The sequence below is a fragment of the Hyaena hyaena genome, unplaced genomic scaffold (assembly GCF_003009895.1).
Source record: "Hyaena hyaena isolate Hyena2069 unplaced genomic scaffold, ASM300989v1 scaffold_1147, whole genome shotgun sequence".
NCBI classification, from domain to species: Eukaryota; Metazoa; Chordata; class Mammalia; order Carnivora; family Hyaenidae; genus Hyaena; species Hyaena hyaena.
In genome coordinates this window covers 350,318-367,458 of record NW_024081783.1, presented here as the reverse complement: position 1 = coordinate 367,458, position 17,141 = coordinate 350,318, and the positions used below count along the sequence as shown (strand labels likewise).

General features: G+C 46.7%; 1 protein-coding gene across 10 annotated transcripts in view; it reads right to left on the bottom strand.

Annotated features, from left to right (window-relative positions):
• PRKCE (protein kinase C epsilon) overlaps positions 1–17,141 on the bottom strand; it is a 493,249-nt gene that overhangs the window by 182,034 nt on the left and 294,074 nt on the right. For all 10 annotated transcript variants that reach the window (XM_039222525.1, XM_039222528.1, XM_039222530.1 and 7 more), the window contains one exon: positions 909–1,068. In XM_039222525.1, the coding sequence (XP_039078456.1) occupies positions 909–1,068 (160 nt within the window). The remainder of the gene's footprint in view (positions 1–908; positions 1,069–17,141) is intronic.

Genomic DNA, 17,141 nt, shown 5'->3' with positions numbered 1-17,141 from the left:
TTCTGAGCCTCAGTACTGTTAAGGAAATGGGTTTAATAATGCAAAGCTCGTAGAACACTGGGAAGATTTACTGAGACATTTTCAGTGCCTAAGAGCGAGCCTGGCACATGGTAGGTATCCATTAAAATCCCCCCTCCAATACCCAAGCCGATGCTCCTTTTCCTTCTCCACCTCCTCCCAAAAGGCCTACACCCTATCTGTCTCTGCCTACCAAATCACGAGAAAAGAAATGCCGCCTCCTCCGGGAAGCCATCCCTGAGTGCTCCAGCCAATGCTGTTCTCTCACTCCTCGGAAATCTGGCCATCCTAGTAGCACCACTGCTACAACAGTTATTAAGAACTGCTTTGAGTTTCAGGCATTGGCAACCAAGTATTTTTCAAGCTTTATAGCAGAAAAACTCAGACATATGCAAAAATAAAGACATAAACATAGCAGACCTATCACCCAGCCCCAACAATGACCAACACGTGGCTGGTATTATGCCGTCTCTACCCCTGGCCCCTTTCCTCTCCTTCCAGATCATTTTTAAACAAATCCCAGACATCATATCATTGGTAAGTAATTAAGTTTGTGCCTCTGAAAGGTAAGGATGCTTTAAAAAAAATACATCACAAGATTCCATTACTGGTCATAAACTCTTAACTCCTTAAATGTGCTATGTGATATGACGCTAAGTGTAAAGTCACCAGGAACCACGGTTTGTTGTTTCCGTTTACCCCCCCCCCCCACCGCCCGCCCAAGCACTAAACACTCACGTAGCCTTCCAGAAAAGTCTTCTCCAACCAAATAAAGAGGACATAAAACACATTAGCACGTTAAAAATAAGTTTCTATCCTCCTACATCCCTTCTCCGACTTCTCGCCTCAGAGAAGGCATAACTAGAGGTTGCCGGGAGAGAGGGCCTTACCAGATAAAATCTCTGCAGTGGGAGCAGTAGGTGGGCTGCCGAAGGTAGGTGGCCATGAACTTGTGGCCGTTGACCTGGTGGACCCTGCGCCTGACGGCCCCCTGCCGCTTCCTGGGCCGCATGCGCTCCCTGAACACGCGCTCTTCATTGTCTTTAGGGGCTGGGGAAGGACAAGAGCAGAGAAGAAAACACAGTCCGGGTTAGCACACCTCAGGAGACACCTCCTACCCCACTCTTGGCACCTGTGAGAATTAAAAGGCTCAAGGTGCCCATTTTATTGCACTTTCTCACAGTGTGACCTTGGACGGCGGCGTTTCCTTGCCTGGAGCCTCAAGGCCGGGCCCTCTGTCAGTGGGAACGACTGTGCTGAAACCCAGGGGGCTGTGGGGTCAGTGGTGCGAACCCTCTGCCCCCAGCTGCCTGGCTCAGAGAGGCAGCCACCTAATCTGACTTTTCTTCCTTCCCCTCTTCCAGGCTAGGACAATCGGGAGCCTTCTACCGAAGGTCAAAGGGAGAGGGAAACAGAACACGGTAAGAGCGGTGATCCGGAAGGCCCAAGGCCCCCCCCCCCTGCGGACTTTAAGGCCTCACCGGAGACAAAAGGCCCGTCCTCATTTCTTCCTTCCCTCCATTGGAGAGGTCGCTGCAAACCTAAGAAAGCCCTGCAAGGGGGCTAATAAATGACAACAAGAGCGATTGCCATGGACTGAATATTTATGCCCCCCCCCCCCCCCAGTTCCCACGCTGACGCTCTACCTGACAGTGTGACGCGGTCATGATCGGGGGTTCCCAGGATGGGGCCAGTGCCCTGAGAAGAGGAAGAGACCTGGGCTCGCTCTCTATCTTATGAGGACACCGCGAGAAGGTGGGCGTCCGAAGGCAGAAAGACGGCCCTCACCTGACCAGCCTCCGAACTAGGAGAAATTTCCACCATTGAAACCACCCAGCCGACAGCATTTTGGGAGGGCAGCCCCGCGGATGAGTACGATGAAAATACCAGCTGACGCTCCCGGAGGCCTTACCTGAATCCCTACAACGGCCCTTTCTCGAAGGATACGGATGGCAGCCCCACTTCACAGGTGTGCCAACTGAGGACTAGAAAGCCTCGGCCCCCCATTCCTGTTAACACGGCTACTAAGTGGCGGAGCCCAGGTTCTAACCCAGACAGCGGGGAGAAGCCGCCATTCCACGCTCCGCACACTGCTCTGGGGGGCAGCCGGCTCTCTCAACAGCAAAGTCCCGAGGCTCTATCTGAGGGGCTCTCGTAACACCAGAGTTGAGTTGCCTCTGGCTTCTCCCGAGGGCAGGGGAAGTAGGCTCCGCTCTCCCGCCTGGTTCCCAGCACTAGTGCGGGCGCTGGAAAGTCTGCATGGCTCTGCCTAAAAGGCACAGAAAAGGCTCTGTCCCCCCAAGCGTTTCCCCACACCCCATATGCCACCGCGACGGTGCCCTTCCTGGGGAGAAGAAACACTGCTCCTCCCAGACCTCTTTGAAAATACGGTTGTTTACAGCAGGGGGCACGTGTGAGCCAAACAGCTGTCGAATCCAAGGGCGACCTGTCTATGCACAGAGAGTAGGGGTGGAGGGACGTATAATGGCAACAGGGGAAAGACCCGCAGCACAGACACCGGTGATCCGGATGGGCATCTGCCTGCGGACCCCCTGCTTCCTGGCCCCCAGCCTGCCTGGGTCCCCTTTTTAACCGCTGCTTCGTATTTCAAAAAGTCTCTGACAGGGGAAGAGATGGAATATGGAAAGGCCACCTCCTACCCGCCACAACTAGGGACCAAGACTCAGCTGACCAAATGCTCATGGGGATGTCCCAGCTATTTTATTTATTTATTTTTCCCAGCTCTGTTTTAACACAGAGATATGTACACACACACACACACACACACACACACACACACAATCTGGCAACTATCACCCAATTGTGCAATTATAGCTGACTTCCATTTCTTCCGCTTCCTACTTTTCACTATATTCAGAATAGTCTACTATTTTATAAGCATGAAAAAAAAAACAAACCCAGGGGTAATTAAAATAAAATGAGTCTATGCAGCCCTTCCTTGCTATATACCTGTTCTATAAGACTCCAGATCCCAACCCCCAGGTCCGGGCAGCTGAGGCCAGAGGAAGGGAATTCTCTGGAAAAGGCACCCTTTAACTGCCTTCACTGGGTTCCCCACGGGACGTACTGAACTAGTAAGTCGGCCCCCTGTTGCATTTACGGTGCAATTTGATTTGCGAATCCCTCGAGTTTACTAGTCATTTGGACTCTGGAAAGTAGTATTTCCAGGGAAACTCATGATGAGTCCCATCTAGTTTCCTCAAGGGAGTCCTGCGGGGACAGGGGTCACAGGGATTCCCGAGGGGCCTCATTTCTCACCTTTTTACAGAAATGGCCAGCGACCAAATCGACCTTCTAAACTCAGTTTCCAGTGATTTGATACGGTAACACAGCAACCCACTAATTTGACCCCACCGGTTTTTTTTAAAGACCGCCTGGAGGGGTGCACTCACACCCGGGGAGAAGCTGCTTAATGTCTGTGGTGGGCGTGGGGAGGGTCCTGGGGGGCAGCTTAGAGAGCCAAGAATAACTCCTCTGAGGGCGGGTCTGACTGTCGGACTGAACAAAGGGTTCTGCCCTCCCTGTGCCCTGAGCACATCCGCACTGCCTTGTGAGTTACATTCTGTGTCAAAGATGCGTGGGGGCGGGAGGCTATAGGAGAGGAAGAACACAGGGAAACCTCCCCACCCGCCATGTGCGAAGCAGGGCAGGCAACAGGAGAAAGGGCCGGGGCCCCTGGCTGGTAAGCACACTCCCTCCCGCACTCCTCTGGACGGGCAAGCCACGGGTCCGGCCAGAGAGTCTCTGGGCCTGTCACCCGCATGCCTGGATCATGAGGGGGCCGCAGGGTTCCTCAGCCCCCCAGAACCTCCCTGCTGGGCCTGGAGTCACCAGCAGAAACTGATCCCTTTAGCATCTCCTGCTGCTGTCAAGGGTCTCCATTAAAATGCAGTTCCTGTGGGGTAACGCATCCCCACGTGTGTAACACGTGTGTCTATGGGAGTGTGTGGTGTGAGTGTGACAGGACAGATTTATAAATGTATATAGATGTGTATATAAAAATCAGTTAATATATTAGATATTAAATATATTGTGGGGGCACCTGGGTGGCTCAGTCAGTTAAGCATCCAACTTTGGCTCGGGTCATGGTCTCACGGTTGGTGGGTTCAAGCCCCGCATCAGGCTCTGTGCTGACAGCTAGCTCAGAGCCCGGAGCCTGCTTCAGATTCTGTGTCTCCCTCTCGCTCTGACCCTCCCCTGCTCATGCTGTCTCTCTCTCTCTCTCTCACAAATAAATAAAACATTTAAAAATATATATATTGTGAATAATTTCTATTATTTACAGACATATATAATACAGACTAATAATGTATTACATTTATTTACATCATGAACATAACAGTATATAATTACAATATTAGTATTATAACCTGATCATGTTTTAATTATATTAACATATAACATGATATAAACCTATGTAGTTTTGCTAAGCCATTTGAAGGTGGCAAACGCAGTGACACCTCACCCCTACATACTTCAGCCTTCATCTCCTAAGAACAAAGCCAGTCTCCTACATAACCACAGTATTAGGGTCACGAAATTGAACACTGCTATATGATTATCTATCATATAGTTCATATCCAAATCTCTCTAGTTGCCCTCCTCCAAACGCCTCTTCTAGTTGGTGGGGCTTTCAATTTGTTCAGAAGCTACTTAGAGCTCCTGCCTTGCATTTAGTTGCCAAGTCTCTTTAGCCTTCTTAATCTGGAACAGCCCAGTTCTCCTTTTATGATACATTTATGTTGTCTCATGGAATGTTCCACAAGCTGGATTTGTCTCTTTCCCCATGAGAAGTTTCAAGTTAAATGGCAAGAATACCACAGAGGTCTACGTATCGACATATCCAAATATATCCATCAAGGTCCCTAGAGACAACTGTGTAAATGACATGAACATAAAATTTATGGGGGAGACAGAAAATATTCATTCTTACTAGAAACTTTTAAAATGCGAAGCAGAGCAGTTTTGACATACTGCTGACTTACCATATAATACCTAAAGAAACAAATTTGCTTTAAAATGGTATTATCCATATTATACCTACACAATGTGCCATAACATTTCCAGAGGCGATATTATAATAAGAGCAAATACCACCAAAGAGACTCACATCCTTTAATTTGGGAGTTCCTTAGCTATTAAATCTAAGTCAATAATTAAACAGAAACTAAAAGCTATATAACCTACAGAGGTTCCCCGTTGCATATCTAATTTGGCCAACGAACAGAAGTAACTTGATTGCCTAACATTAAGAGAATGGTCTAGGGGAGCCCGGTGGCTCAGTTGGTTAAGTGTCCAACTTCAGCTCAGGTCATGATCTCATAGTTCGTGGGTTCGAACCTTGCATTGGGATCTGTGCCGACAGCTCAGAGCCTGAAGCCTGCTTCAGATTCTCTCTCTCTCTCTCTCTCTCTCTCTCTCTCTCTCTGCCCCTCCCCTACTTGTGCTCTGTCTCCTCAAAATAAACATTTTTTTTAAAAAAAGAGAGAATGGTCTGATGAATTATATTGCATCTATAGCAATTTAAAAATGGTGAGTGAAGACTATGTAGGAACATGGAGAAATGCAATAGAATAGCGTAAACATAGAATTCACAAGAGTACAAACCTATGGAAAACATATTTGCAGGTTGAACGAAGTATAAAAGTGAGAATTATGATGCTCTCCTAGGAGGATGGGTTTATGTAGTATACACAGTATTTGAAAACGATGTTCTCTAATGTTCCTTACTGACTTTTAAAAGCAGTTCTCTGCGCCTAAGGGTCCTTTGTGCTGTGGAAGCAGGAGGCTACTTGGCACAAACAAGAGGGGACAGGTTGCAGCATAAAGGGGGACAGGATAAACTTCATCAGCTTTGCAGTCGCTGGTGCTTCTGAACTGAGCAAGGAGTTACCTCGATCGGCCCCCCTACACCTGCTCTGAAGGAGGCTCACTGCGGTCACTGGATGCACCCAACTATACCCACCTAGTATGACCCTTCATTTGCAGCAGCCCCAGAGGCAAAACACAGAGCAGCCCCAGAGGCTGGCTTGCCTCACAGAGCCCCCACCTGGCCCTTTCCAGATCCTTTGTTTTACGGGTGCGTCTGCCACACAGAAGAAGGGGAGACCCCGAGCACGGAGAGACTAACGAAAAGCCAGATAACTTCTGCCAAGCTTTCTGTGGAAATGCAGATCTGGTTGGTCAGATATAATGACAAGAGGTCACAGAGGCATCAGGCAAAGCAGAGAATCCTCTGGAGCAACCACGAGATCCTCTGTAACCTCGGCTTCCAACAACATCCCAGGCAGGTTTCCTGCCTGGTTCGATTAGTCTATCAGCTTCAGGCTCCTCGGAGCTTTTATACTATGAGCATCCTACAGCCTCTGCGCTCGGAAGCATCTAAGACAGCGTGCAGGCAGGTGGCATAAGCAGCAAAAAGAGCCCACACATTGCAGTTAGGACTCTGTTAGTCTCTCCTCACCTGGCCCCTTTCTTTTCCTGGAGCCAAGCCCTCCCTGCTACAACCACAGGGACACCCTCAGATGCAGAGAGAGGCAGCTCCTGGCACCAAACCAGTCTGGTCGGTGAAGATCTCACTGCACCGCCATCTCCTCTCTCACCCCACCTCACCTCCTCTTGCACATAAAGGGAGCTGACCTGACGGGACTGACCACCATCCCCTACATGAGGTGACAGACACCCTTCACGCCCACACTCTAGGGACACTTTTCAGTTTAAGAAAATCGAGCAGGGAATTTCTGACAGGCCCAGGCTTACAAACCTGGATGCCAGCACCTCCTTCCAGGTCACACGTAGCAAGGACAGCCAAACCCAAGGATGGACTCTGCCCAAGACCCTTGAGCCAGAAGCCTGGACCAGACTGACCAATATGCATGACCGGCAGCCTCTGGTTACCATTGCTGCTCCTTACCACGGGACAGTCACCTACCCTTGATGCTCAGGGGCCACATGGATCTCTTCCACAAGCAAGTATGCTGTGGAGTCATCTTTATTTTTTCCGACCTCTCTCTTTGACCTCTTTGGACCATATTTGCCAAGATAGTTGAACTAGGCATGAGGAGACCAGACAAATGTTGCCTCCGCCCCAAACCTGCTTTACGTTCTAGACCAATTCATTCAATGTCTCTGGGCTTCTGCTTTCTGATCTATCAAGCGGGAGTAGTACAATGGCTCAGCCTAAACCCCAAGCTCGTATGCTTCTTTCTTTTTCTTCCTGGTGTGAACACAGTACCTCCTTACTGAGGGGGCGTGAAACAGCCTCACTCCCTGCCCTGCAAAACCTGCATGGACACCCCCTAATTGCCCCACCCTGCTGGGGCCCAGCTGCCTCCAGATGTTCCACACCTGTCACTGTGAGTAAGAGAGAGTCAGCATTCTCTCTCCCCACCCCATCCATTAGGAGCTTTAGAAAAACAATTCCATCTTCAGACTTGGCAAGCTGCCAGGAAGATTAGGCTGGGAGAGGGACACTGACTCAGCTCTGGGATTCAGTGAGAAACGTAACTAGTTTGGGGAAAGGCTGGGGATCTTCTCAGAAGGCTTTTCTTAGAATCCAAGCAAAGAATGAATCCAGTCTTTCTTCAAAGACAGGTAATTTCACAACACAAAGTAAACAACTCAACTGTCCTCGTATTTTTTGTCTAAGTAACTGTCAAACCTGAGGTATTGAGAAGCTGAAAAATAATAGCTACAACTTATGGGGCCCCTGCCATGTGCCAAGTACCATTCTTACATCCGTGAAATACTATTCTGCACCCATGAGGTACTCTTACATACACATGAGGTGCTGTTCCATATTCATGAGGTCCCATTAACATATCCATGAGGTGCTGTTACATACACATGAGATACTGTTCCATATTCATGAAGTACTATTACATATCCATGAGGTGCTGTTACCTACACATGAGATATTACTGCATATACATGAGACACGTAAGCATCTTACACACATCCTCTAATACCATGGAGTGGTATTCCTCTCGACTTACAAAGAAACCAAACCTTCAAGAGGCTAAATAACTTATTTGTTGAAAGTCATTTGCTAATAAACAGTAAACATCCGTTCACTAATTCCCACCTTGGCCCCTCCAGCCACCCCTCCCAAGGATGGAGGAATGGCCTGGGTCCCACTTATACACAACCATGTGGATAGACGTCAACTCCTGCCGCTACCCACCTACCTCTCCACACGTCCACCTCTGCTCTCATCTACAGACGTAGAAAAGGAAGCTAAAAGGGACTGATTAGTTCATGATCCACCCACATGATGGCATTTAATGCAGTGGCTTAAAAAAGGCAGCTATACTTAATCCACCAAGAAACAATAAATAGAAAAAGAAAACTAAGAAATGTGTGTATAGTCCATACGTATAAAAAATGAGAAAGAGAAAAGGATAAATATACTCGAAAACCTAAGTGAAAAGATACACTGAAAATCTTCGAAGGGAATAAAATAAACTATTCATCTAAAAATGCTTCCTGGGGCACCTGGGCGGCTTAGTCGGTTAAGCGTCCGACTTTCGCTTAGGTCATGATCTCGCGGTTCATGGGTTCGAGCTCCGCGTCGGGCTCTGTGCTGACAGCCAGCTCAGAGCCTGGAGCCTGTTTCAGAGTCTGTGACTCCCTGTCTCTCTGACCCTCCCCTGCTCACGCTGTCTGTCTGTCTCTCTCTCTCTCTCTCTGTCTCTCCTAGAAATAAATAAAACATTAAAAAAAAAATGCTTACTGTGTGGATAATGGATGCCAGGCACTGTCCTGGGTACAGACTCCTCACCACAAAGGAGGGCCTATGGCCACTCTCTCGTTATTGTTCTCAGATATCCTGGATTTGGTCCTTAATAGACAGGTCTCCACTAACAAAGCAACAATCACAAGGCTGTTCCAGACAACTTTGGTTATGGCTTGGAGGGATCTCCTAATAGAAGCTAGACAGACCCCTTCCTATTCCGTCTCTGAGGGGTTAATTTTCCCTCTCCATAACTCTCTGGTTAGCCTTTATGGACTTATTGGTGAAAAGATACAAGATAAATGGAAAGAAGACCAAACCTCCCCTTCCCTCAAACTAGGTACTGAAAATCAGAGAAGCACTGCCTTTTATTTTTGATTTGCCCCAAGGAGAATAGGTTATAATATTTTCAAGGGGAATAAATGCTTCGTGAGCGTGAGTTTTAAGTATTAAGTAAATATTTATGTGATGCCAGAGAATGTGTTCTACCTGCTGTACTCACACAATAAAGAAACTTTCTGTTCAAAACAGGAAAGAGGAAACAGCAATTACTTCCCCGGGAGAGATTACTCCATGCTATCTCTAGCTTCCCAGAGAATCACACGAGGAGAATGGGAGATCTCTGAGGGTGGAGGCTTGGAGATGACGACAGGGCACATTTCATTCAGTGCAAAATCTACTCAGAAGAACACTGGGGGCATTTCAAGACTAGCATCTCAAATGTAACAGAAATGATTTCTTCTTTCACCTCTTTACTTTCTGAATGATCTGTTCTGGGTTTATTGCAGAGCCTGAGCTCCGTCCACTTAGTAAAATGAAACGTAAGCTGGTTTGTGCTTTGTAGGGAGAAAATGTCAAAGAATCGGACACTGATAGGTTAGGGAGACAGCAGAGTATAAAGTGAGGTGGAAAACATGGTGATGGCCAGAGAGTGGGATGATGATCACTGAGGGAGAATGGGGAGGGCGACCCCCCAATCCCACCACCCACGTTCTGATGCAAGGCACACACGTGAATACAGAGAACCATTGGACGGCAGCGATTTCACTTCAGCATGGAATTTGCCCACCCCTTGCCTTTCTGTATTCACTCATTCATTCACTCACTTATTCACTCCCTGTCCCCCTCCTCCGTCCATTCAAAATTACATACTGGAGTTACACTGGAACTTTACTGCATGTCTCCAGTACCCAGGAAAAGTCACTACTTGCCAGGAGGAAACCACAGAGCGAAGCCCTCCAGGCAGACCTGCTAAAAACTCCAAGAACTTTCCCAGCCCGGGAAATCAGCCAAGCAGGACACCAGCCAAGGGTGGGGCGAGAGGCCCCATGGGTGCCAGTGACAGTCCTGTGATTCAGATCACAGGAAACAGAGCTGTTGCCGCATTTCTGGGCACCTGAGCCCTAACAGAGCTCATGTCCATGAGGTTGGGTGCTATCCACTGTTCACGTTTCTAGAAGACTGTATGAAAAAGGCCTGAAGTCTGTCTCTCAGCAGGGCATCTGTCTGCTCCCAGGTGCTAGTTGATTATCATGGGGAGAAGTGTCAGAGAAAGAATGTCAATGGCAAGTGAAGGCTGGCTCCCGTCCCTCCCCACCCCCCTACCTCCGCCACCTTCAAATATGTAATAAGCCTTCTAAAGCCGTGGCCACCCCCAACAAAGATGTTATGGGGATATTTATCAAAAAGCCCACACCCATCCAGTGCTGTTGATATCAGCCCTTCCGCAATATCCAGTCGGTAGTGGGCAGAGCTCAGAAAGGTTCGAGCACAGTAAGCTACCAATCATAACCTCTAATGCCCCAGGGGCCCCTAACTACCTCATCCTGGGTTCCGCCAAGCTTCTCAAAAGTGACTACACCGTTTCCAAAGACATCACAATGAACTAACTCGATCTTGCCCAACCTTCTTTGTTAAGGTAGTTTTGAGCACTTGCTAATGAAGTTAAAGTTCAGAAGAAAACCCATGTCCTATACCAGAGCGATCTAGAGTCCCAGGGAGGGTTCCCACGAAGCTGGCCAGGTGGGGAGGTCTCATTACGCTGGCGGGAGAGAAGGAGAATTTCAGGGACTACAAGATGGAAAGAAGAAAATAAAAGGCAATGTAAGAATGGTAAGACACAGGAGCTGGATGGAGAGAATAAAAAGCAGCAGAGATGATTGTCAAATCACAAAACCCAGGCTGATAATGGGTTAAATTAAGGCCACCCCTTCCCAGGAAGTAGAAGGCTTTGCCTTAAATACACGATCCACCCTCGCCAGCCCTTTGGTCCATGCCGACCAAGAAGTGAGCTCACCTTCCTTCCACCCTCCTTCTTAGAAGCCCAGGCCAGTCCAGTCCCCAGGGTGCGTCCGTGGGAAGCTTAATGCAGGTGAATGAGCCCCACATCTTTCTACTGAAGCAGCTATAATGGCCCCAGCTCTTGTCGAACCTGGATGTTTTCCCCCAGCTCCAAAACACCTGCTTAAACTTGTTCTTACAAGTGTTTATGTTCCATTCAGAGTGTGACTGAAACTCTGCACATGAAGAGAGGGATGACCAGGTCAAAAGCAGTAATGCTTTTGTTATTAACTGAGAGCATCCCATTATCCAACCCATGCTCCTATAAGATGCGTATGTGTGCTCTCGCATGCCAGTGGTCTCTCTCTCTCCCTCCCTCCCTCCCCCTCCCACCTCTGAGCATTCTCCCCAACAGTGGACACTACAGTCAAGGAAACCTAATAAATCCCCAGTTACTGCTTCTTAGGGCCTTGGAAACCCCTATCTTCCCCTGAGCTGCCTTCCGTAGTGATATGGGGATGTTAGGAAAAGAACAGTCACTATTGTGAGGGGAAAAAAAAATGTTTTTCTAATAACTGTGCCAGACAACAGAGCCATTCATTGAAGGTTGGGCCCTGTATCTATAAACTCCCATACAAAGAAAACAAAAACAGCCAAGAGGAAACGAGGTGGAGGAGGGGAGATCTTCTTTTGTTCCAGTTTAATGAACATAAGAAGATATTTTGAGGCCACAGATGTTGAAGGGTGATCCAGTTAGCTTAGGCCTTAGTGCTAATGAAGTAGGAGTGAAGATCAAATTTTCCAAGTAAGTGAGTTATCTTTGTCCAGAGGCAAATGTTATTGACCACCAGCCCTGCCTTGAATGTCAGTAACTTCTTGCTGGTATGTCTTCTTGGGTACCAGAGCCCTGGGGAAGAAGTGGTTATGGCTTGACATTATCCAACCACTCTTCTAAAAACATAACTCCCATCCTATACCCTACTATAGCCCAAGAGTTACATTGTTGTTATAGAAGGTGGTACTTGCCTAATCTGGAAATCTGGGCTCCGCATACAGTGCAGTGACCTCCCTGATTTTTCATTAGGTCTTGGCTTAGCAGTAATTGAGACTATGCAGCAAGGGTTAAGCTGAGGTTAAGGTCTATCATGATTTTAAGAGTCAAGAACCACTGGTGATGGATTAGCGTTGCCCCTGGCCAAAGCACATCCCTGTCACATCTCTGAAGTGCTAGTGAGTCTGGTTATCCCTTAATAGGCCATGAGGTGCCTAAGAGGAGAGAATTGAAACGCAACTACAAGAAAGTGGTAAAAATGAATTTCGTTTTGGGCAGAAATAAGAAAGGGTTGAATGAGAGGTATCGTAGCTGATCTCCAAGATTACCTCTAGTGATAGTGATCCCTGCCTCCTGATACTCACACCTTTGTGTAGCCCCCTCCTTCAATGAATAGAAGTGATCTCCTGACTTGCATAATCAAAAACACTTTGTAGACTATGACTTCCGAGGCCAGGTCCTAAAAGACATTGAAGTTTCTACCTTGTTCTCCCTTGGGTCACTCACTCTGGGGAAAGCCAGCTGCCATGTCAACAAAACACTCAAGAAACTCTATGGCAAGATCCATCTGGTAGAAAACTGAGGCCTCCTGCCCACAGTCAACACTGAATGGTGAGCCATGTGCGTCCGCCATGTTGGAAGTGGATTCTCCAGCTGACCAAAGCCCTGACCAACAATCCATTGCAACCTCATGAGAGACCATGGGCCAGAACCATCCAATCTCAAGTTGCTCTTGAGTCCCTGAGCCCCAGAAGCTGTATGAGATAACACGTGTTCATTATTGCCTTAATCTGCGAGACTTGTGGTAATTTGTTGAACGTCAACAGATACCGAATTCAAGAGGTAAAAGATAAGCCAAGCAGGAGAGATATAGGGTCAACATCAGAAGGAATAATTTTTTACTTGTAAGAATTGATGATTCTTGATCAGTGCTTACTAAGTGCCTCCTAGATGCCAAGTACTGTGTCTGTACTTTGTGTTACATACCTATCCTGCCTATGGAGAGAGAGGGGAGAAGAATAAATACTAACAGGATAGACTATATCAGATTGCTGATATACACCTGGATCCCAAGGTCCATGTAAAAGCACGTTTGGCTGACCTGGTCCCTGAAATCTGGGAATTCAGAGATATTACTCGCTGTCCTAAAAACCAAAATGATCCCTGTGGCTTTTGACTGTACTGTATAAGCTTTATCCTTTAAGTGTGAGGCTTTAAACACTGTTAAGTCTTAGATCCTCCAGGAGGGCCTTTGTGAGTTTAGTGTATGAATCTCAGATCCTATTGGGAGAGGTCAAGCTGAGAAGGGAGGAAATTGTGGGGCATGAAGAGCAGCAGGACCTGCAGAGAGTGGTGGCAAGAGATACATTTTGGAAAGTTTACATCCAAGGCTGCTGAGTGCTTGGCACATCTACAGCAAAATATAAAATCCATTTTTTTAAATCTAAGGGGCGCCTGGGTGGCTTAGTCGGTTAAGCGTCCGACTTTCGCTTAGGTCATGATCCCGTGGTTCATGGGTTCGGGCCCCGCGTCGGGCTCTGTGCTGACTGCCAGCTCAGAGCCTGGAGCCTGTTTCAGTCTGTGACTCCCTCTCTCTCTGACCCTCCCCTGCTCACGCTGTCTCTCTCTCTCTCTCTCTCCTAGAAATAAATAAAACATTAAAAAAAAAAATTTTTTTTTTAAATAAATCTAAAAATCGGGGCACCTGGGGGGCTCCGTCAGTTGAATGCCTGATTTCAATTCAGATCATGATCCTGTGGCTCGTGAGTTTGAACCCTATATTGGGCTCCATACTGACAGCTCAGAGCCTGTCGCCTGCTTCAGATTTGGGGGTCTCCTCTCTCTCTGCCCCTCCCCGCTTGTTCTCTCTCTCTCTCTCTTTCAAAAATAAATATTTTTTTAACTCTGAGAATCATGGTGAGCACTGAGTAATGTATAGCATTGTTGAATCATTCATTATATTGCACACCTGAAACTAATATAACACTGTATGTTAACTATACTTGAATTTAAAAAATAAATTTTAAAATAATAGGCACCACGTACTGCATAAGAGCCTCTCAAAAGGGTCCTCAGGATGAGGGGCTAAGAAAATCTATGTGACTCACCCAAGGGTGCCTGGTTATTAAGTGGTACAGCCTGATTTTGTACCAAGGTCTCTCTGCCTCCGAAGTTCATGGTTTCCACCCCCCCCATACACCTCGCATGTTACAGCGTATGAAATGGGACATTTCCCCAACTCTTCCCCTTTTCATCTCATATGGAAACTAGGAAAAACACCAGAAAATTTGAGCATGCTGTTCATATTTCTCTAACAGGTGGCTCATACACTGTTTTTTTAAATGAACTTTCCTTCTTAAGTGCTATGAATAAAAAAACTATGTGAAAAATTATTAGCAGATTGGAAAGGGAGAGGCCAATTTCTTTCAATTGCATATGGGGTTTGATGAGAAGTTCTGAACGCTGTTTTGGAGACCAGACCGCTCGTAAAGTAACAGAAAATAAAGGCTCACAGAAACAACTCACTCACTTTCACTCATATACCAGGGAGCCCAAGGGAGTGACAGACCAGAGCCCCTACTTTCGGCCCATTCCTACTGATCCCAGTTAGGTCATCCACAATTCCGAAAAGCAGGAGGAGATGTGAGGTGTGACGCAGGGACAAATATAATCACCACATAGGCAACTACCTTCCGGAACGAATGGTTTATCTTTGCTCAAGCCAAGCATGGAAGAAAGCTTCAGTTCTAAGTGTTTCCTGAACCTGACCCAAGTCATCTTGTGTCCAGCAGGAACACCGGCCACGGAGAAGTCTAGTCTCTTTCCCTCTTTCCCAGGTCGTCCCCCTCCTCAATTCTGAGGCTACAAAAGTGGAAGTTTAAGGTCGCTGTTTTGTTTTGTCTTGTTTTAAGAAAAATCATCCTCTTTTACCAAACACAGCAGTTAACGAAGACCCGGTTCGAATCTATTACTGGAAAGTGAAAAGGGAGAGGTTAAAATAATGTGCGTGTGTGTGTGTGTGTGTGTGCGTGCGTGCGTGTGTGTGTGTGTGTGTGTGTGTGTGTGTAGCTTTCGCTCTTTTAAACCATTTTCCTGAGGGGAAAAAAAAAGCCTGCAGTGTTGACGAAGGCAACATTCTCAGCTACCCTGGCCTCTCTGGCTAGTAGCCTGCTCCAAACCATCTGGGAAAAGGCCACCTCTTCCTACATCTGCTGCCCAACATGGGAAGAACAGGGTAACCATCTTCTTCCTGCAGTCGGGAAGTTTCAGGCTTTTTTAATGTTTGTTTATTTTTGACAGAGAGCATGCATAGAAGAGGGGCAGAGAGAGAGGGAGACACAGAATCCGAAGCAGGCTCCTTGTTGCCAGCAGCAAGCCCAAAGCAGGGCTCGAACTCATGAAGCGTGAGATCATGACCTGAGCCAAAGCCAGACGCTCAACCGACTGAGCCACTCAGGCACCCCAGGTCTGAGGCTTTTTAAAAGCTTGCACAATATTCCCCCCTTATTTGCAGTCAAGAAAACACCAGTTGGTTTTTGGTTGGGGAAGACTGACACTCATTAACCAGAAGGATCTCTGATCGGTTCTTAACCTATCAACCTGATAGGCACACCCATTAGATCCCTGACTTGGCTCTGTCTGAAATTGGTGTCTTGCTTGAAAGAAAACTTTTCCCGATATCAGAAATGCCCTCTCATTCCTCAAAGGGAAACCTCATTCCTTTTGGAGTGTGATGGCCACAGGACTCGGAGAAATGTTTTGAAGGCAGGAAGGGAGGGGAAAAAAGAATCTCTTTCAGACAGACAAGGGCCACAGTCTCCGGTCAAATGTGAAGGAGAACACAGAGGAACCTAGATTAAGCCCATTAACATCGTCTCATCATCATTTTCTTCTAAATGACCTAAATTCTGAGATCTTCACCTCCCTAAAAAATCACTGCATTTCTCAAACTTCAGCACACATCACAATTATCTGGAGGGATTCCTGAAGGCATGCTGCCGGTCAGGACCACATTTTGAGAACTGTCTAGACCACATTAGCTGCCTTATCTCAATCACTGAAAAGCACTACACTTATTTATTCAAAAGTGGCTAGGGGCCCGCTAAGAATGTGGAAAGCTAGAAAAACCCATCACTCCCACCATTGAAACAAAAAATAGACAAACAGAACAAGGAACCAGAATAGAGTCCAGAGGTTAGTCCACACACAGACGCTCAGCTGACTTCCAACAACGGTAGAGAGGCAATGCGATGGAGAAACCGTACTCTTGCTCAACAAACAAGGCTGCAACAACTGAATACCCATATGCAAAAATAAGTACAGGCCCATACCTTACACCTTATGCACAAATAAACTCAAGACAGAGGATAGGCAGGAATGTAACAACTATTACGTAACTGGAGGAGAACAGAGGAAAAGAATCTCCAAGACCTTGGGAGTAGGTAACTATTAGATACGACACCAAACGCACAACTCATAAAAGCCTGAAAAATTGAACTCTGTCCAAATTAGTAATATCTGCTGTTCATAAGACACTGTTAAGAGAATAAAAAGGCAAGTCCTCAACCTGAAAAAATAATTGCCAAGTGCATATATGGTAAAGCACTCAGGTCTAGGATACATCAAGAACTCCCAAAACTTGATTGTAAGCAAACAGTCCGATAAAAAAAATGACCTCTGATTTGAAAGACACCACACCAAAAAAGATGTAGGGATGGCAGTTCGGCACCCGAAAAGAGGCTCAATGTTAGCTTTAGGAAGATGAAAATTAAAACCACACTGAAAGTGCTACATGCCTGTTAGAATGACTATCATTAAAATAATAATAGTAACAATAGTAATAATAAGCCTTGAAAATATCAAGTGCTAATGACGATGGAAAGTAACTGGAATTTTCATGCCCTGTTGCTGGGAAAACAAAATGGTTTTACCACTTTGGGAAACAGTTCACAGTCTCTTAGGAAAGCAAATTCACACCTCCCAGCCACGCTCTAGCAATTCCATTTCCAGGTATTTACCCAAATAAAAAAATTATAGTCA